This window comes from Dreissena polymorpha, chromosome 8 (assembly GCF_020536995.1).
Source record: "Dreissena polymorpha isolate Duluth1 chromosome 8, UMN_Dpol_1.0, whole genome shotgun sequence".
NCBI classification, from domain to species: domain Eukaryota; kingdom Metazoa; phylum Mollusca; class Bivalvia; order Myida; family Dreissenidae; genus Dreissena; species Dreissena polymorpha.
Window position 1 is genome coordinate 18,713,621 of NC_068362.1, and position 24,753 is coordinate 18,738,373.

Here is a 24,753-nt window from a genome sequence, read left to right on the forward strand (position 1 = left end):
ATGAAAAACTAAAAGGCTATCAAGAAGAAAAGTTATTTTTAAGATTAAGTACAAATAATGAAACAGGAAGTGAGGAAATATTGCAAATCTTCCTATAACAATCGGATCATCAGGAACACGTATTAAGTGAGCTTGGTATTTTGCGAGAAAGTAAATGCCCGGATGTAAATGTTATTTTTGGCTGGACGTTTATTTCTGTTGTTGTTTTACACTTGCGATCATGGTGAATCAGCTACTCAGTTAAAAAATGGCGTCACGTGGTATAATGTAGTTCGATATCGCCATCCGCGAATTTCTCAAATCAATAATTTCAAACAATTACCGACTATTTAAATAGATAATCTTTCCATTTACATCAGTGTTTGAAACGCTTATGAAAAATAATTACCCAAGCCTTTCAAAATTTAAGCATGGACAGATCTGTATCGAACTATTTTTTTCACAAATGAAAATAGACGCTACCCTATTCGTCTGCGTCAAGAATTTGTCGTTAAAATTGTGGTAAGCGTTAGATGCAGGCGTGCACAACAGATTTAGTTCTGAATACAGATTTCTGAATGCATATTTTTATAGAAACTCCTCACAGCAGTTACTTCCCTTGCTTCGCCCGGTCAGTAACTTCTAGTATAAGGGAGACCACTGCGTAGGAGATTGAGATTTATAGTGCAGATAGAATTGTTTTACGAACGAAATTTGTTTTAGGTTATAAGAAGATTTTTTGACATAAAACGGTCTTAGAAAAATTCACTAAAAACGGTGTCAGCAATATTCTTGGAAGAAAACGTTAGAAAAATGTTTCCAAATAAAAAATTGTAGAATTACCATATACTATATTAAATAGAAATTTTGTCTGATTTTTGATCAGGTAAGGCTTCATAATGGTCAACCGTATCATGTGCAATGTAGTATATACCTTAAGCATAGGTGCGTTGCACCTATGCTAAAAATATATCAAGAAGAATAGCCGTTTATTTTGAAAATCTATTTTAAATGAAAAAAAAATCTTGATTCCAAATTAGTCACAAGTTGCAAAGCATGTTTGTGACTACAGCAAATTTATTATAAGTGTATGTGATAGGAGTACATGTATTCCTTATCTGCATTAATTTTGTGTTATAAAACAATCTACAATGTAATATGTATATCAGTTCAATCATGAAAGACATCTCAACAATCAATTATTTTGTAATTAATTAATTTTTGGTTCAGAATGCATACTATGTGTTGTTATATGACAATAATGGTGTTCAAACGAAGAAAAATCAACAAAAAAACTAAAAGAATTACTTTAATTACTTTTTGGACACACCCATTTTTTGCCAAAATAATTATTTTTCTTGACTAAATGTTTGTACAATCTGGTTTTCATCAACAATCAATGACTCTCAGACGGTATATTTTACAGCACTATTTTTAAGAGATTTCAGCCATTTTCGCTTATCTGGTGTCACTTCTATCTAGCATTTTTATAACCTGATTAAGGTTATTAGATTAATGCATCTGTGAAAAGAACCATTACATTTGTATACCTGGGTTAATAACCATGATTACCAGTAATTAAAAATGGTTTCACCTCAGAAAGATAAAAAAAAACAAGATGCGTTTGTGAAACACAATGTCCCCCTAAATGATGTTTGACCTTGAAGGATGACCTTGACCTTGTGAAGGATGACCTTGACCTTTCACCACTCAAAATGTGCAGCTCCATGAGATACACATGCATGCAAAATATCAAGTTGCTATCTTCAATATTGCAAAAGAATTCATAAAATAAGCGATTTGGGCCACATATATATGACCTCTGACCTTGAAGGATGACCTTGACCTTTCACCACTCAAAATGTGCAGCTCCATGAGATGCACATGCATGCCAAATATCAAGTTGCTATCTTCAATATTGCAAAAATATTTATAAAATAAGCGATTTGGGCCACATATATTTGACCTCTGACCTTGAAGGATGACCTTGACCTTTCACCACTCAAAATGTGCAGCTCCATGAGATACACATGCATGCCAAATATCAAGTTGCTATCTTCAATATTGCAAAAGTATTCATAAAATGAGCGATTTTGGCCACATATATTTGACCTCTGACCTTGAAGGATGACCTTGACCTTTCACCACTCAAAATGTGCAGCTTCATAAGATACATATGCATGCCAAATATGAAGTTGCTATCTTCAATATAGCAAAAGTTATTGCAAAATGTTAAAGTTGGCGCAAACAGACCAACAGACCAACAGACAGACCAACAGACAGGGCAAAAACAATATGTCCCCCGCTACTATAGTGGGGGACATAAAAATATACTAAATGCTCCAAACCGAAATGCAGGCTATTGCGAGTTATACTATCAATTAATCAATTAAGGTTTTTTGGCAACGCCTAATCAACAAACAAATAATTAATAGTTTGCAGATTTTGATTTTATTGCATTTATTACAGGCTCATAATAGAGTATTGATCTGTTTATCAAATGCTCATCTTTAAAGCCATTGGTCAAAGTACAGCTTTGGAGTAAACAAAATTCTTTTAAAAAAATTAAAGCATGTGAAATTATATAAAAACAGGGCAAAAATATAAGTGATTTACATTATATGAAGAGGAATTTTACAAGCACTTGATAATAAGTCAATACAATGGACTCTAAACATTTAGGTATCGGACCATTGATGCATTTTTATAAACTCTTAATTTGGGGACACCTTAATTTTAAATCTCTAAATTTTCTGACACCTGTATTTTTAAAAATATTTTTTGTATCTAAATGTTTGGGTCACGAAACAAAATTATTTTTTTTAAGTGTCTGTAAACAAAGAGTAATTATTGATTATACAATTATTGATTGTAATTAACAGGGTGCAGGATCAACGGGGTTTTAAGGGGTTTACACACAGGCTTGACAGAATGTGAACACCCTTTTAAGAAATGTATTTTTGCAAATATCTCAGGTTATTAAAATACATTTACAAAAAAAATTGGTGCATAAAAGACAGATTTTCTAGCAGTTTGTGCCAATATATTAAGATTAAAAAATAAATCCTTTCATACATCTGCAACCCATGTGAAAGACATAAAATTTTGCCGGACATGACCTCAGATAATTGTACAAATTTACCGGACCTATCCAGATTTTACCAGACCTTGTACTTCTTTAACCAAACAATAGAAAATACCTTTAATAGAGTTTATTTTAATTATTATGACGTTCACAATGTTTCTAAATACAATACTAGAAATGGCGCGGCAGAGGCCCACGCGTATCCCCACGCCGAATGTTTGACCTAGGTGTGCCCCAGGGTTGGTAATGGGGCCATGCATAGCTGAGATTGACCGTATTGTCATAAGAGAAGTTCATCATCAATTAGAAGTGAATTGGTGTAGAAATGAAGAAGTTATAGTAAAAGGCAATTTTGGGTGGGTGTGACATATGTGGGCAGGGCGCCCCAGGGTTGGAAATTGTGCCATGCATAGTTGAGATTGACCGTATTGTCATAAGAGAGGTTCAGTATCAATTTGAAGTGAATCGGTGTAGAAATGAAGAAATTATAGTAAAAGGCAATTTTGGGTGGGTGTGGTCTATGTGGGCGGGGCGCCCCAGGGTTGGTAATGGGGCCATGCATAGTTGAGATTGACTGTATTGTCATAAGAGAAGTTCAATATCAATTTGAAGTGAATCGGTGTAGAAATGAAGAAATTATAGTAAAGGCAATTTTGGGTGGGTGTGGTCTATGTGGGCGGGGCCCCAGGGTTGGTTATGGGGCCATGCATAGTTGAGATTGACCCTAATGTCATAAGAGAAGTTCAGTATCAATTTGAAGTGAATCCGTGTAGAAATGAAAAAATTATAGTAAATGGAATTTTTTGGTGGGTGTGGCCTATGTGGGCGGGCGCCCCAGGGTTGGGATTGGGGCCATGCATAGTTGAGATTGACCCTAATGTCATAACAAAAGTTCAGTATCAATTTGAAGTGAATCCGTGTAGAAATGAAAAAATTATAGTAAATGGAAATTTTTGGTGGGTGTGGCCTAAGTGGGCGGGGCGCCCCAGGGTTGGGAATGGGGCCATGCATGGTTGAGATTGACCGTATTGTCATAAGAGAGGTCCAGTATCAATTTGAAGTGAATCGGTGTAGAAATAAAGAAGTAAATGTAAAATAACCTAAAAAAATGAGTGATAATTTCTGACGCGGCCCCACCCCAACCGCTATAACTTTTGACCCAGGGGTCAGATCAAAATTCCAAATAGTGCAGGGTCGCACATATGCTCATAGCTACCATGTGTGTAAGTTTCAAGGTTCTAGTGCTTTTAGTGTAGGAGGAGATAGTGGCCAGGACGGACGGACAGACAGACAGACGGACGGACGGACGGCGGAGATAACCACAATATCCCCACCTTTTTTTCAAAAAGCGTGGGGATAAAAATAGCAACTAAATTCATACCAGTCCTGTTCTATGAAAATATATGGTAAAACTTTCAATTAAAAGTGAAGAGAGCTCTTTGATCAATACAAGCCAGGTGCAATATTTAACTGGTTTTAAGAATTGTGCTTGGATTTAGTTATGTCACCAGCAAAAAAAGCAAAATTGAATGGTTGGTAAAATCTGTTAAATAATTGATCCAAGTAAAATACAGATAAACCAGTGCATACTTGTTTAGCATATTTCTAGTTTCTTTTCATTTTTAACTAAAACACATTTTACATAGTGTTTGTTTTTTGTCGGACATGAGGTCCGACAGTTTTGGGAATTATACCGGACCTCAGCAAATTTTATTGGAAATGTCTGTGGTCCGACGTCTTTCGCATGGGTTGAATCTGAAATCGGAGCCAAAATTACATATTGCGTTCTGCATAACCATGTAAATTAATCCTGTACACATGGAATTTTTGGCCACGATTAGAACACAGGCATGTGAAATATAATAGTTCTGATGTATTTAACATTGCCAAAAGCAGCATAAACAACTGTCTTTTACCACTAGTTAAAATTCTCAAGAATAATCGTTTTAAAGTTATTAGAAAAAATCACCATTCAACAGCGTGTTAACAGCCACTAATGTTTAATTGTTAACCCCACAAAGTCACCTGGTCCTGCACCTTGATTAAAGGGGCCTTTTCACGTTTTGGTAAATTGACAAAATTGAATAAAGTTGTTTCATATTCGCAAATTTTTGTTTTAGTTATGATATTTGTGAGAAAACCGTAATACTGAACATTTACCATGCTCTAAAATAGCCTTTATATGCATCTTTTGACGATTTAAAAACCTGAAAATTATAAAGCGTTGCAACGCGAAACGAATTAATAATTTGAAGAGTTCTGTTGTTGTCGTCATATTTTGTGAAACTACGAGGATCGGTTGTATGAAGTATAAAACACACCTACAATGGTATACGGAAGGATGGTCGAGAGGTCTAATTTGCAGACTTTTTACTCCAGAACACCAGGGGTCAGTGGTTCGAGTCCTGCGGAGGGTTACCTGTTTGTTCTTTTTTTAAATTTTATTATTGATTTTTTACTGGAGCTTTTTAGAACCAATGTTTACATTTATCAATATAAAGCATTTAATGACAAACTTCAAACCATGCCAAAATCTGTGAAAAGGCCCCTTTAAGTCACATGAAGGAGACATTGCATCTTTTTTATCAAAGACGCATAATTTTACATACATGTTTTATAAACTAGTAACTACATAAATGACTTGGGTTATCCCGATTAGTTCATTATTATACAGCACAAACAAATCTGTTCAATAGATCTATGATAAAACAATGTGACTGTTATTTAAATACTAAAATATTGATTTTTTAAGCTGCCCAGTTTGCTGTCTGCTGGTCAAAAATCAGTACATGCCTATACATAGCTGTCAGAGTTACAGGTAATAATCAGTGTCCGACAAATCCATTGCCCGGAGCCCAGGGGCTACCGAAATTTTTCGTCGGGCTACTGAAATTTTCCAGCTGACGCCCGCCGGACTACTATAAATCTATAAGAGCGGTAGCCCGGTTTATTGGCAGACATACGTAGAATAAACACGCTGACCATGTGTTTGTACACTGTGTATTGCTTATAAGCCGATAACAAAGTGCAATCAATTATCTAATCAATTATCTAATCAGTCACCGATCACTTGCGGTAATGTCGTAAACAGTAACAGTGTATTTTAATCATCCAATCAGAATCAACATTTGTCGTCTGCTAATAATATAATGAGAGCCGGTTGGATAGTTGGCGCACATGTTGCGACATCATTTTTTTGTTAACCACAACAATGAGTAATATCAACAAAGTTTTTGATGTCGTTAAATATCCAAGGACGCCGAGCATTAAATAAATCAAAACAATAGCGGATTCTTCAAAACAGTAACGAAGCCGAAAATGAATATTAATAACAACGGTGTGAACGCGGTTAAAACCTGCTAATTAGTTTGCATCGTCAATTAATAATTGGATTAATCGACTCTTAAACAATAATCCCATATGTGCCCGATTTATATTTTTAAAACCAAATTATGGGTGGGTAATATAGACGATAAGAGTCATAAACAAAAACGTTTGAAATTTTCTAAAGTGTCAAATGAATTTCGGCATATGGATCTATTTAAAGATATGATGAAATAAGCTCCCAATCAGGACCGTTGTATTGCAACATGCGTAAAACCTGCCACGGTTTGCACACGTTGTGTACAGCTATTTTAGGTTACAAAATTCTACATTTAATAAATGAATTTCTTTGTCCAGATAAAAAGCGCGTGAAGATTGGCGTTAGTGTATTTATTTGTAAATAAAAATTTCGTAGCGGGTACAACATTGAGATCATTTAATTTCCATTAAAAGTATCGTTGTGAATTTCAACTAAAGTACCGGGTTATCTCGCGAATTATTTGGCATTGACATTTCCTCTTAATAAAATATAATGTAAACACGCTGTATCGTTACCGTTACGCTGTATCAGTTCCTTCATTATTGAAACAATTATTGTATTGTATACTGACTGCACACAAGTGTCTTAACAAACGGATGCAATACGTAAATTCGGTTAGTACTTAAAGTCGGACACAAGTAAATAAATGATTTAATACTCTTGATTTCTTGAAACTCTGTATTTGTTGTTAAAGAGGGCAATTAATTAACATCATACGAGTCAATCGAATTGATCATCTAAACGCTTTATTTACGTTTCCGACTTAACGTGCTGTCCGAATTTAAGTACACATAAATGTGCACATACATGTTATATCTACATGTAGCATATGATTTTCTTTGGTACATTTACATTTAAGTACACGGTGCCTGTAACATTGATTTACGATATTGACTGTGTACATCAGACTACTTGCTGTATTATGTATATGTATGTATACATATTATGTATATGTAAATGAAGAAATAAAATAAAGATGAAAACTTGCCTCTTATCATTTTGTAGGAAAATTTTATGGGCTACCAAATATTTTTATTGGTAGCCCAGTGGGCTACCTGAAAAATAAGAAATTTGTCGGACACTGTAATAATAATGCAATGGAGTATGTTTGGGGAATGGGTCTTCACATGTCACACAATTATTTTAATAACAATTAGCTTATTCATCATTCAGTCAGACAAATTAAAATGTATGCACATTCGTACCCTTCACCTGGGTCGAATCCTACATGGACGAATTATTAATATGCATACATTTTGTGTAGCTGGGATTAAATGTGAACATTCTGTGTTTTGCTTAATGCTTTGATTTTTGTTTGATAAAATACATCTATATAAAAATAATAAAATACAAGATTACTTTTACAGTAGGAGTTAAAGTATTTATATCTTTAAGTTTAATAGTCGTTAGCTTACAACACGACTATCGCGAATGTTTGATCAATATCCCGAATGATTATGCTAATCGAGTATGGTATTCAATTGAAAATCGTTACTATGCATCAAATCTACTGCATTCATAAAGGATTCACGCTGTATGGTGTTTGTGTTTGTATTTCGAAGTTTACTAAGTTTCGTCCTTGCCTGAGGCTGCATTATGTGATGACCTTCAGTGTGTCCCAGCACTCCTACTTAATTAACTTACTAGACTCAAAAATTTAAGACGACTTTTTTAGTGTAGAGCTCTACACTTTCCAGCTAGAATTCTACTGAACAATTTTCAATTTTAGCGTGGTCTTGTGAAATGGTTTTAGTAACAGCAATGAAAGCTAGCAGGTTCTCTGCTTAGTGTTTGCTAAAATTATTCTTCTGAGTTAAAAAAAACTTGCAATGTACCGGGGGTCACCAGTTTTACAATGTTGTATACAGGTATGACTTTCAAAATACTCATCTTATTCCAAGTCAATGTAGTATTATCTATGGGACTTGTTCAAAGTTGGTTAAAATTATGCTCATGAAATTAAAACTGACCCGTTCTTGAAGTCACAAGATTTGCAACGACGTATATGGGGTAAAAACTAGACCTGGTCTCTCCTTGGGTGGTCGCATTTATTATAGTGTAAGATAAACTTATAGAAAAATACACTTAAAATTCTTCTCTAAAACAACAGGACCCAGAGAATTGATATTGATTACGCAACATCCTCTACACAGTTTGTTCAAATTATGCATATAGGGTCAATACTGGTAAAACCCATGTGTTAATGTTAAAAATATAGACTTAAATAGCAAAATAACTCTTAAATAACATCCATGATGAAAATTGGCCCCGATGTGTAGACACTGGTAGCTAACCTCAGACAGTGGCCCTCTACTATATTTTTTTCGATTTATTACCATGAAGTAACGAATAGCCCCAAACCAGGTATATCTAGTATTATACCTCTAAGGTACTGTTTCTCAGGTGAGAGATTAAGGATCCCCATAGTCCTCTTGTTTTTATAATTATTTAGCAATTTATTAACATAAAAGTGATCATAACGCAAATGTTCACAAACTCAATTTATAAATGATACGTTTGTATCAAATAAGGTAGAGATTGTATAAGTGTTTAAATTATTTATTACATTTCCGTGCAGGTCAATGTTTAATTATATAAAGCATGTATGGATTTTTCTACAATAATGATTATATTGCAAGTACATTGGAAACCATTCTCTTTTTTATGTGTGGGTGTGGAGGCACACTAGTAAATAGATGCAGATTGAAGACGTAATCCATTAAATTTTTGATAATTTCATAGCATGCATCAACATTAAAATCGAACCAATCAATTCATTTGGTGGTCATGTTTTCTATTTAGTTAATTTGTGTGTCTTACATATCAGTCTTCATATATGACCAGACGTATTTTCTCAAATAAAAAAGGTCATATTCATTACAGACATTTGTCGCTTAACGTGCATAATTTTCTTTCACACTCTTGTATAAATCGGCATGTTTTAATAATGTGTTTGCACTGATATTTTATTAATTGGTATTATAATTGTTAATTATTTTTTAATATTAAGTTTGCATCTGTGTTATTTCAAAATGAATGTTAAGACTACAATTTAAAATATTTAATACAATATATGGTACTTTATATTTATACTTTGATGTTTGACCCAGGTATTTGACACATGTCGAAGATCAGATAAGTCTTTGCAAAAATTGTTTTGACTGAATGAAATGAAGCTGTGAGCATAGTTAAATACTCGAGGTAGCATAAAATATTAATGTCTTAACAACAACAACATTTTCGTAAACAGAATGATGTATTGAAAGTTATTTTATTTCACAAAGACAAATGTCTTATGTTTCAATCCATCGTATAACAATCGCTGATGAGGCTTATCGCTTTTATAGTTTAGTTGACCGTAACCTAATTCAGCCAGCCGGTAAACCAAGTACAATCGGGAAGACAGGAAGTGTTCGTCGTGTAAAGTTGCGAACATCAGTGTAGGGTATTTTGGATTTTCTTCCTATTTGTGTGAATTTAACATGATATTTACATATATATATGTGTGAAAATTTAAGAAATATATCGTGTCATGGGTTCGAAATGGTGTTAGATTGTACATAACGGATATGGAATCTAAAAACAGTGTGTTACTTCTAGCTGTCATTTTCTTACTTCAATTCGTAAACAACTGTCAAGCAGCAGTGCAAGAAAATGAAGCAACGGATACCAAAGTTCCTTTGCCAGATGAAAGTATGTGTCAATAATATTTTGTTTAAATGTTAAGAAATTACAAATGCTGGTCATTATTTTTATTGTTGCTGAACAACTACACTGCAACACAGTTGACTCGCGGTACTTGTCTTGAGGAATATGGTTACTGGAGGTTTCGGCGAAACACCAGTTCGGCGAATTGATTATAAATAGTAGGTGTTAAACCGGTTCGGCGAAATGATTTATGGTTGATCACGCCTTTACATAACTACTTAATAGGTGTGAATAGATCGATGTACAGCAGGGCTTTCCTTTGACCCGAGCTCCCGGGTTTTGACGCTTGAAAATTACAGAAGACCCCTTTTTGACTCTTGAGAAAATTACGTCATGCGTCACATTTGACCCGGGGGAATATACCGACTTGCGTCAACGAGATCAAAAGTTGTTAAGACTAAGCGATAATTGGCTCGGGGCGGAGTATCTCATTTAGTACACGCTAATCGTTAACGCCCGTTTCCAATCATCGAAGCACAAGTCCACCCAGTAGGCGGAGTTTGGTTAATTAAGAAATCTAGTATTGACCAATTAAAACACTGCTGGTTCGATGACGCGTGTATTAACTTTCCATTATTTATCATAGCGTTTGTTATCAGCTGTTTGCGGAAAAGACGTGTATTAAACCCACCTAGTTGCAAAAATCCAACTTCCAGCTATTGACCCTCTGAGCTGTACGTATGTATTCATAAAAGCTCAGAGCATTTAAGAAGAACTATAAACCCACCAAAACAGAATGGACTCATCCGCGTCCGTTTTAATAATATTCAATATAAAATAATAACATCCATATCCACAGAACACCGTAAAGCATATTTTGAGATATTTCCAGAGTATGGCAGAATGTATTTCCAAAGCTGAATGCACCCATCACTGTTTTACTTCATGATTGCTCAGTTCAAAGACACGCGAAAGTTATGCTGGCATATGTACTGTCTACAACGTCAAATTACACGCTTTGCATCAAAGTTGCTAAAAATAACTATAGAACCGATATAACTGACCTTGTGGCAAAGTGACAATTTTTGCATGAGCTAATTGATTACAAAATACGTGTAGGCGTAATATATGACTGTTTGAGAAGGCATAGAAAACGGCGTGTTTGTCGCACGTCTTCAGTGAAGATGGCACATGAAATAATTAAAGGGCGTCGGAATTTTTGATGGGATTAAATACGGAGGCACCTTTATCGGCGAGTAGAAATAATTTCCTTTTATAGTTTACCGATTTATATAGGCTATTGTGTTTAGGTACCACCCGTATGTTGTTGTTTTTTTTGTGATAGCCAGCGGAAATGTTTTTTTTTCACATTTTTTATTTCATTCTTAATTTAATAGCCACGCGAAACGGTCAAACAAAGTTATTGGATAAAGTGTAATTGTGCAAAGTGTAATTGTGCTTGTGCATTCGGAAAATGTCGCAGAGAAACCTTTTCGAATTCGGAATCGGTAGTAACTCTGAAAGTGTGTGTAAGACGCCAACGACAAAGCGTACTTTAGTCTAGATCTAAATGACAGTGCTCCTTACACCCCCAAACGTGCGAAAGAAGAACATATGACATATTACTCTGCTGTATACATGAAGTTAATGTTGTATTAGAATACATGTTTTGTATTTATTAATCATTGAAATATTGTGTTTAAATGCATAGTGTTGTAGTGACAGTAAAATGTAAAAAATAAATGTTAACATACATGTATCTTTTAATTTGTTGCTTTTTATATATTATATCTCAGTGATTTGCTTAAATTGCAAAAAATCATTGACTCTCCTGCGTTATTATTAGGACTCTCAGAAGTTTGATTTTGACTCTTGAAAATATGGTCCCAAGAGTCCTTGACTCTTGAGATTTGAGGTCTAAGGAAAGCCCTGGTACAGCATTACTATCACATTCAAATTGTCGGCGAAGTGTTAGCAAACACTATTGTGTTGCCCATCAGCAGATCAATTACTATTGTAGTTGATTGCTCAAATCAGCGCACGAGGAGCAATTAAACAGTATGCATGAGTATTTAATCGTGTGAATAAAACAAAGGAAAAACAGTGTGCAGTGTAATATTTTTTTGAAATACCTTTTAACGATTGTTCAACATGTTCATATTCACAAATTTACTTGCAAGTGATTATACATAAAAAATAGTCATAATTACCTTATTTACTTATGCAATTCACCATTAGATCTATATATGCAACGACATGACAACACATGAAACACTTGGAATACACAATATTTATATGCATTTACACATACACATGTACTAAGGCAATCAATTTGCAAATGATACAACACAGACAATTCAATATACATGAGAGCATAGCTTTTAACAATCTTCGTCGTGGATGGCATCAGTTTTTCTGATATTAGATTTTTTATATGCCCCTGGATCTGCGGGATGAGTATGTTCATTTAGACTGGCTGTTAACATGTCGCCAATTGACGAACCTCACTGTCCAAATTACAATCCACACAAGACCACTCCATGGTCAGTTGTCCACTTGACATCAAGCGGTACTGCTCAGATGTAATACCGGTGTCGCATTAACGATGTTGCCACCGACCACAACCGTCACAACTTACGGCGTGCATACGCCGAGTCACATTTTTCATGCATTTTATACAAGGATATTCATTCGCCATGATAGCTAGAACGAACATAAGTGACCATGTCGACCATTTATAGAAGTCAGCATAATATGACATTCATCACTAGATACCAAACTGTGAGCTGTTTTCAGGTGTTGAAATTTGACAGCCTCACTTGAGCCAAGCGTTCTTTATAATAAGTGTGAAACAATATCGCTAATTAAAATATACAATTTGGATGTGATAGCAATGCCGTACATCGATCTATTCACACCTATTAAGTAGTTATGTAAAGGCGTGATCAACTATAAATCATTTCGCCGAACCGGTTTAACACCTACTATTTATAATCAATTCGCCGAACTGGTGTTTCGCCGAAACCTCCATAATTCAGGAATATTCACTTGCGTCTAGAAAAGATCTTCATATATCAGATAAATGATTTAAAGGGCAATCATATTTAACTTAACTTTATTGTATAAAGGCCTTTTTATGGCGAAAATCCTTCAGTATAAACTGTCGTAGAAACAAATCTCACACCACTGTCCGCAATTGTTGTTTATTTTTTCTACCGGTAGATTCGCGGTAAATAGATTAAACAGCACCAATTTTAAATTAAACATGAATTATCAAAGTTCTGACATACTCTTCAAAATAACAATCAATAAAGTAAATCACAATTTAAATATATGGAATTTAATGCATCAAATAAAATAAATAGCACAGTTATTTTTTGGCAATGTCGTATTTTTTTCGTTACGACAATTAACTGAACTATACAAATTCAAATATTGTTAAAGTCTGAGTTTTACAACATTTAATTACCAAAAATCAATTCCAATCTGTAGGGAAACAAGTTTTCTGTCAGATTTGACATGTAGGTAACGCAGGATTGTTAATAAACAAAATCCAGAGGGCGCTAATGCAATACCGCGACTCAACCAGACCCGCGACTTAACCGTAAACAAAAGAGTAAAAGGTTTGTAAGTCATATATCAGCCTACAGGTACTTGAAAAAAAAAATTTGTCCTTATATATGTATATAATAAGAGTAAAGGTATCCAATGATGATTTCACAGGTGTATTGAATAACACAATGCAACAGCATAAACGATCAAACAATGCACACATATGTCGTTGTGGTTGCCAGCAGGAAGGGTCCATCTATGATAAAACAACTTTTATTTGTTGAAAATCGTCCAAGTATGTCCAAAACAGCCTAAAGTTTCACAAAAAGCACCCCAAAATGAAAGTGTGTAATTCCGAACGTCCAGCTGTCAGTATTGAATGAAGGCGACTTTCGGTCAATTTTTCACAATAAAATAAGAACATTGTTGTAAAGTCCATGAATGTTTTTCATTTACTACGTTTGTCTTGGAACTACGGCGTTCTAAAGTCCCAGTTGAACGGTAAAAAGTCGGAAATTCAGAAGAAACAACAAATTTAGTGTACTTTCACTTTCACGACCATCATTTTGAGGCAGAAATCTGTGTTACGGACAGAAGAGGTTTCCATTGGTTGAAAATAAAATGGGTAAACTTGTTCTATAATTTACGACTTATTCAACCAATCGATAACAAGATAAAAATTTACCGCGTTCCATCAATAAAATGGATTCAGTTTGAACATAAAATATAATATTTGGTGTATTTTCTACTTTTTCTGAGTATTTTTTGTTGTGCCGTTACCAAAGAACGACGTAGTTCGATGGCAAACTGAGTAAATGACAAACATATGTGGAGTTTATAGCAAAGTTCTTGTTTAAGTGTGAACGATCGACCGAAAATCGCCTTCATTCATTACTGACAGCTCGACGTTCGGAATTACACACTTTCATTTTGGGGTGCTATTTGTGAAACTTTTGGCTGTTTTGGACATACTTGGACGATTTTCATCAAATAAAAGGTGTTTTATCATAGATGGACCCTTCCTGCTGGCAACCACAATGACATATGTGTGCATTGTTTGATCGTTTATGCTGTTGCATTGTGTTATTCAATACACCTGTGAAATCATCATTGGATACCTTTACTCTTATTATATATATAAGGACCAAATTTTTTTTCAAGTACCTGTGTATCAGCCCATGAAACTCCGTCGGACCTACGGACATCTCCGACACAAACAGTCAAGGGCCAATCAAAGTTCTTAACTCGTCGGCCCAAAATGTCTGACACAAATATTTTCCCAAGAAATTAAAAGTATTTATAGAACATCGGCGAAATACGGTGGAGTACTCACTTTGCCGATTTTGTGAAATACAAGTATATTCGCCAATCAGTTAACCTGCTGTTGATTGGTCCAAAGTCTAATTGTCAAAAATCAGAAATAATCTGTCCGTGTTCGGTAAAAAATGTTCTAGAAATACTTGGTTCCCAGCATTTTGTCGACCAGTAAATAAGTGCATGCTTCATGCCGGGAAAGGTACATTTGACCTTCATTCGATCGACTTTAAGTTTATACAAAAGTGAAAGTTAAACAAAACAACAGCTTGCAGATTGTATTTGGCAAAAATCTTGCTGAACATTTAAGTATTAGCCAGCTCGTCTTGCAAACACAGCACGCCGATTGGTGCAGAAATGCAATAGGTGCAAATACGTCTCAAGAAAGCATAATGTGATAGTGTCAAATAGCTATTAGTAAAAACAAAGTTTAAGATTAATAGTATTTACAGAATCCGTAAAAAAAGCTAGCCTCACTTATCATCAATTTTGATGGTTGCCAAAAGCCCTCTTGCTAATTCAGGGGTTTTTATCTGATTTTGGGGAAAAGGCCTGGCCTTTTTTGAGGGGAAAAAAATCACGCGAAATGCCAGATTTTGGGGGGAAAAATCACACGAAACGCCGGATTTTGGGGCAAATAAGGAAAGTCTTAAATAATCAATTAAGCATATTTTACTGTTTTTAAAACAAATTCAAGGAAACAGAAAATTTAATTATGCAATATATTTTTCTATTTCTTTACTGGATTAGGTTAACTTATTTATTTAAAGGTTAAATTTTTTTATTTTATTTTTTTTGAGGGGAAAATGAAATCTAGGGGAAAATTTACCAGCTGAGGGGAACAAAAAATCGGAGGGGAAAGGAGGGCCGATTTTATCGGCGGGTCACAAAGAAGGGAAAAAAACCTGTAATTCAACACTCGAATAAAGGCTCAGCCATATCTGTTCAATGTTCGTGTACGTTTTTGTCTTTCATTTCTTATTTAGAAATTTCAGTTGTACTAATTCATAGATTGGCCCTAAGAGAAATGCCTGGGAAACCCGTATTATTATTATAGCTGGATTGCGAATTACATTAGCGTTAATTTACTTGATTGTTTCTATGTGTATTAAAAATCTATTTGGACAGTCCTTAATACACTGGTTTACTAGTAGGGCTGTAACGAATACACTAGGTGACGAACATGATACGTATCACGAATACAGGGTGGCGAATACGAATATTTATTTGCGAATATGAATTTCAATGAACAAAAGTAATACTGACAATTTGAATATTTGTCAATTTGATTAATTGAGTATAATTGCATACTGAAAATTTGAAATGTAACACTTTGAAATAACAAAACACTGACTAGAACTGCTAAAACTTTTAACAGTTTAAAAAAAACAACATTACTAGCACCAATAAAATCCTTGAGTAGAACAATTAAGCAACTTGACATGTTAGGCTCCATGTTTGTTGATAAGTTGCACAATCATTGTTATAAAGATAAACAAAAAAGAAATTCCATCTGCTTATCGTTTGTGTGTATGTTTGAGCATCAAATCACTCGTATTTACCTAAATAAACATTAAACAACCATAGAAAGATTGTTCAATTCAATGTAAATATTCAACAGGTGCCCACCATTTTTGTTGATATTCTCACTGTGTAACATAGTGGGTGGGAAAAACATGATGAAAAACGCCGGAATAAGGAGAACATTTAATTATAGGGGTTTCTTGTATGAACCTTCATTTGTAAGGTAAGATAAGATGATTTAACTTTCAGACTCGAAACCACGTTGTTTGTATTCGTCAAATATTCGGTTCGGGAAGTGACGAATACGATTCGTTTACAGCCGTATTTGAGTAATTCGAATATTGGAATGTATCGTTAAAGCCTTATTTACTAGTACATGTTTTTGAAAACTATATTCTCTTTTCGGACAAGGAAATTTACATATAAAAATGCTCTATACTTTAGAAAATATTATTTGTAAATACAAGGCAATCTTCTTCTGCATGCATGCCTCAATGTTTGGCCATCTATGATAAAAAAATAAAATGATAAAGCAATATTTCTGTATTTATAATTATTTATGTTTTTCTCAGTTTTGTTTTAAATTGCATGCATTTTCTTTTGTCTGACAGAATAACCTAAGGTCTGACAGAAAATTCTGACCAGTCAGACCAAATGTCTGACTGAAGGATGTTGAGTTTCAGGAAGTCTGATATATTGACATCTGGAATATTTGTAACTCTCTGTAAAGAAAAGACTGTAACATTGTTTTATCAATATACATACATTGTACTGCTTGTATCAGAATCTTTTCATTATGAAAAGCTGGTATTTTACTATATTTAATCTCTAGGTCTGTTGCCACTAAGTTTCATCACTTTTAAAACCGTGCCACCATTCTTATCGACCAGTCTTCTTAAACAGAATGTCTGCTTTAAAATAATATAAACTGCATTAACATTATGAAATGTTAGTTTTTTAGGATTGCAAAAATGTAAGAGAATAAAAAAAAACACTTCACTTGCAGATTGCTAAATTATCCTCCCAGTAAAGATCTGTATTATTTTGTTGATATTAAAACTCTCTGTCCTTTATTCTTGTTACAATGCATCATTATTAAGAACTTACAGTGTAATAATATACAGACAAAGATACAGACAAAATTTGCCTCTTACTTTTGTTTATGAATGAAAGTTAAACTTGTGTCCCAAAGAGCTTTTTTATGATTTTGTATAGTGTATTTCTTAGCATCCTAACATTACCTGTTGCAAACCAATCAATAGAAAATAATAACTAGCCAGAAGAGTAAAAATCAATATTGTTAAATAATATTTCAATGTATGTGTCTAATGAAGCAGAACTATGTTGTGACGTCATGTATATATTAAGCTGTCAGTTTCACACCTTGTTGTTGTCTGCAACAATTTGCTAATTAATGATCTGAAAACAAACAATGCCCTTGGGCATGTTTGCCTTGGTGTAACTGTTCCAGTAAATGACTGCCCAAAACATGCATCTCAATAGCCCTGCTTTAGTCTATTTAAAAAAAAGATACATGTAATAATATACATTTTTCTCAACAATGAGAATATTCAAGTTATATGAATTTTAGCTTTCCAAAGTCTCAAGTCCTGACTTCCAAGCCTTAAATTTTGGACTTCCCAGAAAATACAGTAACTGTTGGAAGTCTCCATTTCATTTCAATGAATACCCCTACCGTATGTGTCGATTGCTGGATACATACATGTTCAAACTTTATCCATTACGCTAAAGTGCGATGATGATGCCCGATACCATCTTTCATGTCTTGTTTAATTACCGTTGGATATTACGCAAATTTTAAAACTGTGATTCCTTGTAAATCAATCTGCGAAAAACACATATTTCAAGACTGACGTCAATCAAAAATAATGATCGTCAATTAATCCCACCTTTATACGCATTTTTGTTACCAATTGGACGCTGAACAGCACAGTTTGGCGACTGGAAAGTTACTGGAGAATATCTTGTGGTGCATCCGTGTCAGCATACATGGCTGTGTAATGTAACTTTATCATTGGATACTCTGATATCTCTTATCAGTAGTCTGACAGTAGATGATCTATTACCCCATGTCGCTTTTATTATCCCCCGCCAGAGGCGAAGGGATATTGTTTTGGCGTTGTCCGTCCGTCCGCCCGGCCGGCACTTTTGTGTCCGGAGCCATATCTTGGAAGTGCTTCGGCGGATTTCATTGAAACTACGTATGAGTATATATATGCATAAGAGGATGATGCACGCCAAATGGCATTGTACACCATCTGTTAAAAATAGAGTTATGGCCCTTTGTATCTTGAAAAAATGCTTTTTACTATAGGCACTTTTGTGTCCGGAGCCATATCTTAGAAGTGCTTAGGCGGATTTCATTGAAACTTGGTATGAGTATATATATGCATAAGAGGATAATGCACGCCAAATGGCATTGTACACCATCTGTAAATAACAGAGTTATGGCCCTTTGTATCTTGAAAAAATGCTTTTTACTATAGGAACTTTTGTGTCCAGAGCCATATCTTGGAAGTGCTTTGGCGGATTTCATTGAAACTTGGTATGAGTATATATATGAATAAGAGGATGATGTACGCCAAATGTCATTGTATACCATCCGTTAAAAACAGAGTTATAGCCCTTTGTATCTTGAAAAAATGCTTTTACTATAGGAACTTTTGTGTCCAGAGCCATATCTTGGAAGTGCTTTTGCGTATTTCATTGAAACTTGGTATGAGTATATATCCCCCGCCAGAGGCAGAGGGATTTTGTTTTGGCGTTGTCCGGCTGTCCGTCCGGCTGTCCGTCCGTCACTTTTGTGTTCGGAGCCATATCTTGATATGCTTTGGCGTATTTCATTGAAACTTCGTATGAGTATATATATGCATAAGAGGATGATTCACGCCAAATGGCATTGTACACCATCTGTTAAAACCAGAGTTATGGCCCTTTGTATCTTGAAAAAATGTTTTTACTATAGGCACTTTTGTGTCCGGAGCCATATCTTGGAAGTGCTTTGGCGTATTTCATTGAAATCTTCCTCTATCTAAGTTTTGAGTTATTATCCCCCGCCAGAGGCGGAGGGATATTGTTTTGGCGTTGTCCGTCCGTCCGGCCGTCCGTCCGGCACTTTTGTGTCCGGAGCCATATCTTGGAAGTTCTTTGGTGGATTTCATTTAAACTTGGTATGAGTATATATATGCATAAGAGGATGATGCACGCCAAATGGCATTGTACACCATCTGTTAAAAACAGACTTATGGCCCTTTGTATCTTGAAAAAATGCTTTTTAGTGTCAGGAGCCATATCTTGGAAGTTCTTTGGCGGATTTCATTGAAACTTGGTATGAGTATATATATGCATAAGAGGATGATGCACGCCAATTGGCATTGTGCACCATCTGTTAAAAACAGACTTATGGCCCTTTGTATCTTGAAAAAATGCTTTTTACTATAGGCACTTTTGTGTCCGGAGCCATATATTGGAAGTGCTTTGGCGGATTTTATTTAAACTTGGTATGAGTATATATATATGCATAACAGGATGATGCACACCAAATGGCATTGTACACCATCTGTTAAAAACAGACTTATGGCCCTTTGTATCTTAAAAAAATGCTTTTTACTATAGGCATTTTTGTGTCCGGAGCCATATCTTGGAAGCGCTTTGTCGGATTTCTTTGAAACTTGGTATGAAATAAATTGTGAAGGCTTAAGAACCTTCCTTTGTCTTAGTTTTGTGTTATTGTCCTCCGTCCGTCCATCTATCATTATGTTCATCCGTCCAATTTGCACCCATCCTCAAACAAAGCATATGTTGCGGGGGATACCTTGGGCCTTTCAGGCCCTCTTGTGGTGATTAAGCCCTTAGTTAATGGAGTGAATGACCAGATTTACTGTTGTGATTTGAACATCCTGTGTATTAGAAAACAGTTAAAATGGGGATTATCGGATGTCCAAGTGACTTCCAACATTTGTAAAACGAACGTACGACTACCGTTCTTGGGCGTAATTTACGCCTGGATGTCCATTAACGGGAGCGCTGTTGTTAAATCTAATGATGATCAAACCAGATCAGTTCTTGGTATAAAGTTGTTAAATGCCACAAAAATGATAAAAAATGTAAACTTGACATGGCATTTGTCCTCGTTCTTAAATGACCCCTCTGGGAAACCAGTAGTTATACATGGAAAATGTCCTGTGTAAAGTTAAATAGTAATGCCAAGTCTTTATTTTATCGAACTCAATGCGTTCAACTTTGTGCTCTTGTACTGTACATTATTTATAAGTAGATGTCACAGGTCACAGTCCTACAGCTCAAGTTGCATTTTTGAGAATTGTACAGCCCTAATTTAAGGATTTTTTTAAAAATATTACTTTGCATGAATGTTCGCTTGTATGGCACAACGACTATGAATTATATAGATGTCTTATTCAAGGAATTTGCAAATGAGGTAGCATATGTTGATTTTGATTTATTGCTGAAGAAACATGTGTTTTGTTTTAGGCACAATATTGGTTGTAGTTTTTAGCATAGGTGCGTTTACGCACCTATGCTTATGGTATATACCACATTTCAAAAATCCACATCGAATGGTTACCCATTATGAAGCCTTACCTGATCAAAAATCAGACGAAATATCTATTTAATTTAGTATATGGTCATTCTTACAAAAAAAAATTGGAAACGTTTTTCTAACGTTTTCTTCCAAGAATATTGCTGACACCGTTTTTAGTGAATTTTTCTAAGACCGTTTTATGTCAAAAAATCTTCTTATAACCTAAAACAAATTTCGTTCGTAAAACAATTCTATCTGCACTATCAATCTCAATCTCCTACGCAGTGGCCTCCCTTATACTAGAAGTTACTGACCGGGCGAAGCAAGGGAAGTAACTGCTTTGAGGAGTTTCTATAAAAATCTGCATTCAGAAATCTGTATTCAGAACTCAATCTGTTGTGCACGTCTGCATCTAAAGCTTACCACAAGTTTTACGACAAATTCTTGACGCAGACGAATAGGGTAGCGTCTATTTTCATTTGTGAAAAGATACAGATCTGTCCGTGCTTAAATTTTGAAAGGCTTGGGTAATTATTTTTCATAAGCGTTTCAAACACTGATGTAAATGGAAAGATTATCTATTTAAATTGTCGGTAATTGTTTGAAATTATTGATTTGAGAAATTCGCGGATGGCGATATCGAACTACATTATACCACGTGACGCCATTCTTCCCTGTATCTTGCACCTATGCTTTTAATGCCATCGGCGCTCTCGTTTATAATGGAATCCAACAAATTCAAAAATAGGTACCATGAACTGTTATATAAACCATGAACTGTTATATAATTCTTTGAGGAAAAAGCAAAGTGCTTGGTTTTGTGGCAAGCGAAAATAAACTGCACCATTAAGAATTGTGCAATTATTGAATTTATTGAAGTTTGCTGCATTTTATGGTATTTAATGAAATAACAATGAACTGTCATGATTCTCTGATAATGCAATTTTTTGCCTTGTAATGTTATTTACACTTGCACTATTGTGTTTGTAACAGCATGCAAGTTATTTATTTTGAGGACAACCTTTGCCTTCTGTGTATAGGAATATATTCAAGTATGAATATATTCTTTGTCTTTGTTTTGTCGTCTTAGACAGTCCACATCCTGCATTTACATGTAAGTAAATGTGGAATCCATAGAAACTGATTAACAGTACACTGAAAATGAAAATTACAAGACGACGACAATGACCAGTAACTGTTTAACCATAACATTTTGTGTATTTAATGCTTTCCCACATAAGAAACAAAGTGAAAATGGCTTTTGCAACTAGTGTGAAACCAGAAAAGCCTGCGAGTAACTTGCAGTCTGTTCAGGTCTTATGTTATTTGCTGCTCATCAGTACCTAAGGGTTGGAAATGCAGCCTCTTAAACTTGAATGTAGGACATTTGCCCCTTCGGACATTTGCCCCTTCGGACATTTGCCCCATCATGAAATCAGGACTGAACAGACATTTGCCCCTTCACCCAAATTCTCAAGGTTGACATTTGCCCCTTCACTCAAATTCTCAAGGTGGACATTTGCCCCTTCGGACATTTGTCCCTCTATATCTATAAAGTGCCTATGATTGTGAAGTCAATGGTGGTTTGAAGAGAGTTCATTCATGATATGCTTATAGCTTATACATGTCATTCTCCTTTTTGATAAGTCTTACTTTCAAATGAATTTAATTTGAACAGAACTCAACTGTGTCATTGTGTTATTTGTGTCATAAAATGCTTTTAGAAATATTTATTTTTGTAAAAAAGTATTTCATAAAATATAGTTCCATTATTCTAATTTATTAATGTTCTTTTTAAAATATATATACCTTAACATGCTTGTTTCATACCATTTTGATAACACAAGTTTATAAATAGCTTATATTATATCATCATGTGCATGCATGTTTGAAAATAAGTTAATAAAGATAATGATACAAAACATTATTAATGCAATAAAGGGGCAAAATTTAATGTCCGAAGGGGCAAATGTCCGCCATGAGAATTTGAGTGAAGGGGCAAATGTACATCTTGAGAATTTTAGTGATGGGGCAAATGTCCGTTAAGTCCTGATTTCATGAAGGGGCAAATGTCTGTATACCTTAAAACTTGAATCTAGTAAGAAAGGTCTTATATTTGATATAATTTTTTAAGGGACTACAAGTGGGTCAAAATACGTATCTAATTGTTAAAGGGTTAACAAAGTGTAATGCATCATGCATGTTGACATGACCTTGTTCACCGACTGTCTCCCGTTATGGTCAGGACAGAGGGATGTTATACAGCATTGTCTGTCCAGGATGGTCATTAATGCCCATTATCTGGACATAATATATTTCACCCCAGTCCGTGGTGGTCTTTGTATGGGTCTAATGACATAAGCTGAACACTGTACTGAAGTGATAAAGTACCATTCACTTATATGTACTTCAAATGTGCACATTCCTGCCATAGTAGAGTGTGTGGCTGTGTATTTTGTGTTTGTTTCCGTTAATATTTGTATTTGTCATACACAGTTTACATTGACATTTATTTGTTATAAAAATGAACATGCGCATTGGCATTGAAAGAATGATCCTATTACTGGTTCACACAAATTCTATTTAGGGCATGCCTCTTCTCAAATTAATGCCCCTTCCACTTCTCAGCTGGTTTTCTGTTGTATTTTTGTTTTGACTCCTTTCAAAGTAATGCCCTCTGTCCATTCTGAACTTGTCAACGTGACTGCATTTGTTAAATTCTCTTGATATGATTCTGGAAAATTTCAATTCAGAAAGTGCTAAACCTTTTCTTTCTGTTCTTTTTGTTCCCAGGCCTTGGCTCTATTTTATAACCACATTAAATTCCCTTTTCTGCAAATTGTGGAAATGAGTTTAAGTTAAGAGATTCATTTAAGTGTTCATACTTGAACAGAACTTTATCATGCCATTTGTTTACGCTGTACATGTTGGTAGTATAGACAATAAAGAGTGAGTGCTCATAAACATCCACCATAAAATGTGCTTCCTTTGAAATCAGTGACCTTTCTTTGTAAATATTTTAAAGGTGAACTAGGCATGCAGCTTTTATATATATTTACTTTAGTGTCCACAGTTTACTTGCCTAAACTACTGTGCATAAGTCTAATATTATGAGGTCTAAAATGCTTTTTAAGTGTTTATTGGGACAGCCCAAAGAATTTAAAAAAGTTACTCATTCTTTAACATTCGGAAGTTGGTACCAGCAACTGTATACATACATACCTGGATTGTCTACCTCATGTGATATTTTATTATTTAGATAATTTATTGAAAACACAATTGTGAAGACAAAACACCAACATAAACATTATGTTAATAATCACTAATCTATAAACCAAATACATCGTTGGTTTAACATGGAATGCTTTTATGTTTTTGTCTTGTTGATCTTGCTGAAAACTGTGGAGGTAATTTGAGGTAACAAAGACAGGAACCTTTGATATTTTTCTTATTCTTAGTGGTCACATTACTCCTTCAATTAATCTGCCTTGCCTCATTTTAATGCAAATGTGACCAAGAAGGTTACTCTCAAATATAGTTTATATCATACAATATGTCTTGTTTGCAAAGTATTCCATTTAAGTTAATACAAAACAACATATTCAAGTTTGTTTAAAAATATCCAGAAACAAATTAACTGCTTACTTTTGTATTTTGACCAATACAAATTTTACGACCTGAAAATTTAACCACTGCTTTTCAAAATCTATTGAAATCCCTGCA

The 24,753-nt window shown here is 34.7% G+C and overlaps 2 protein-coding genes across 17 annotated transcripts in view; one reads left to right on the forward strand and one right to left on the reverse strand.

Annotated features, from left to right (window-relative positions):
• The window catches only part of LOC127842636 (steroid receptor RNA activator 1-like), a 50,647-nt gene extending 42,774 nt beyond the window's left edge, over nt 1–7,873 (reverse strand). The window contains exons 1-2 of one of the 5 annotated variants that reach the window (XM_052372258.1): nt 7,788–7,851; nt 7,417–7,483 (exon numbers count right to left, since the gene is read on the reverse strand). The gene's annotated coding sequence lies outside the window, so the exon portion shown is untranslated. Of the gene's footprint in view, nt 1–4,763; nt 4,783–7,416; nt 7,484–7,633; nt 7,756–7,787 lie in introns of those variants that run through there. The other 4 variants (XM_052372259.1, XM_052372257.1, XM_052372260.1 and 1 more) reach the window with 4 other exon arrangements.
• A 1,920-nt stretch (nt 7,874–9,793) lies between these two features.
• LOC127842628 (stromal interaction molecule 2-like) overlaps nt 9,794–24,753 on the forward strand; it is a 122,441-nt gene continuing 107,481 nt past the window's right edge. For 8 of the 12 annotated variants that reach the window (XR_008031799.1, XR_008031801.1, XR_008031800.1 and 5 more), the window contains exon 1: nt 9,795–10,121. Coding sequence is in view for 8 of the 12 variants with exons in the window: in XM_052372234.1 (XP_052228194.1) it covers nt 9,998–10,121 (124 nt within the window). In the remaining 4 variants the exon portion in view is untranslated. Of the gene's footprint in view, nt 10,122–24,753 lie in introns of all 12 variants that reach the window. The other 4 variants (XM_052372239.1, XM_052372242.1, XM_052372241.1 and 1 more) reach the window with 2 other exon arrangements.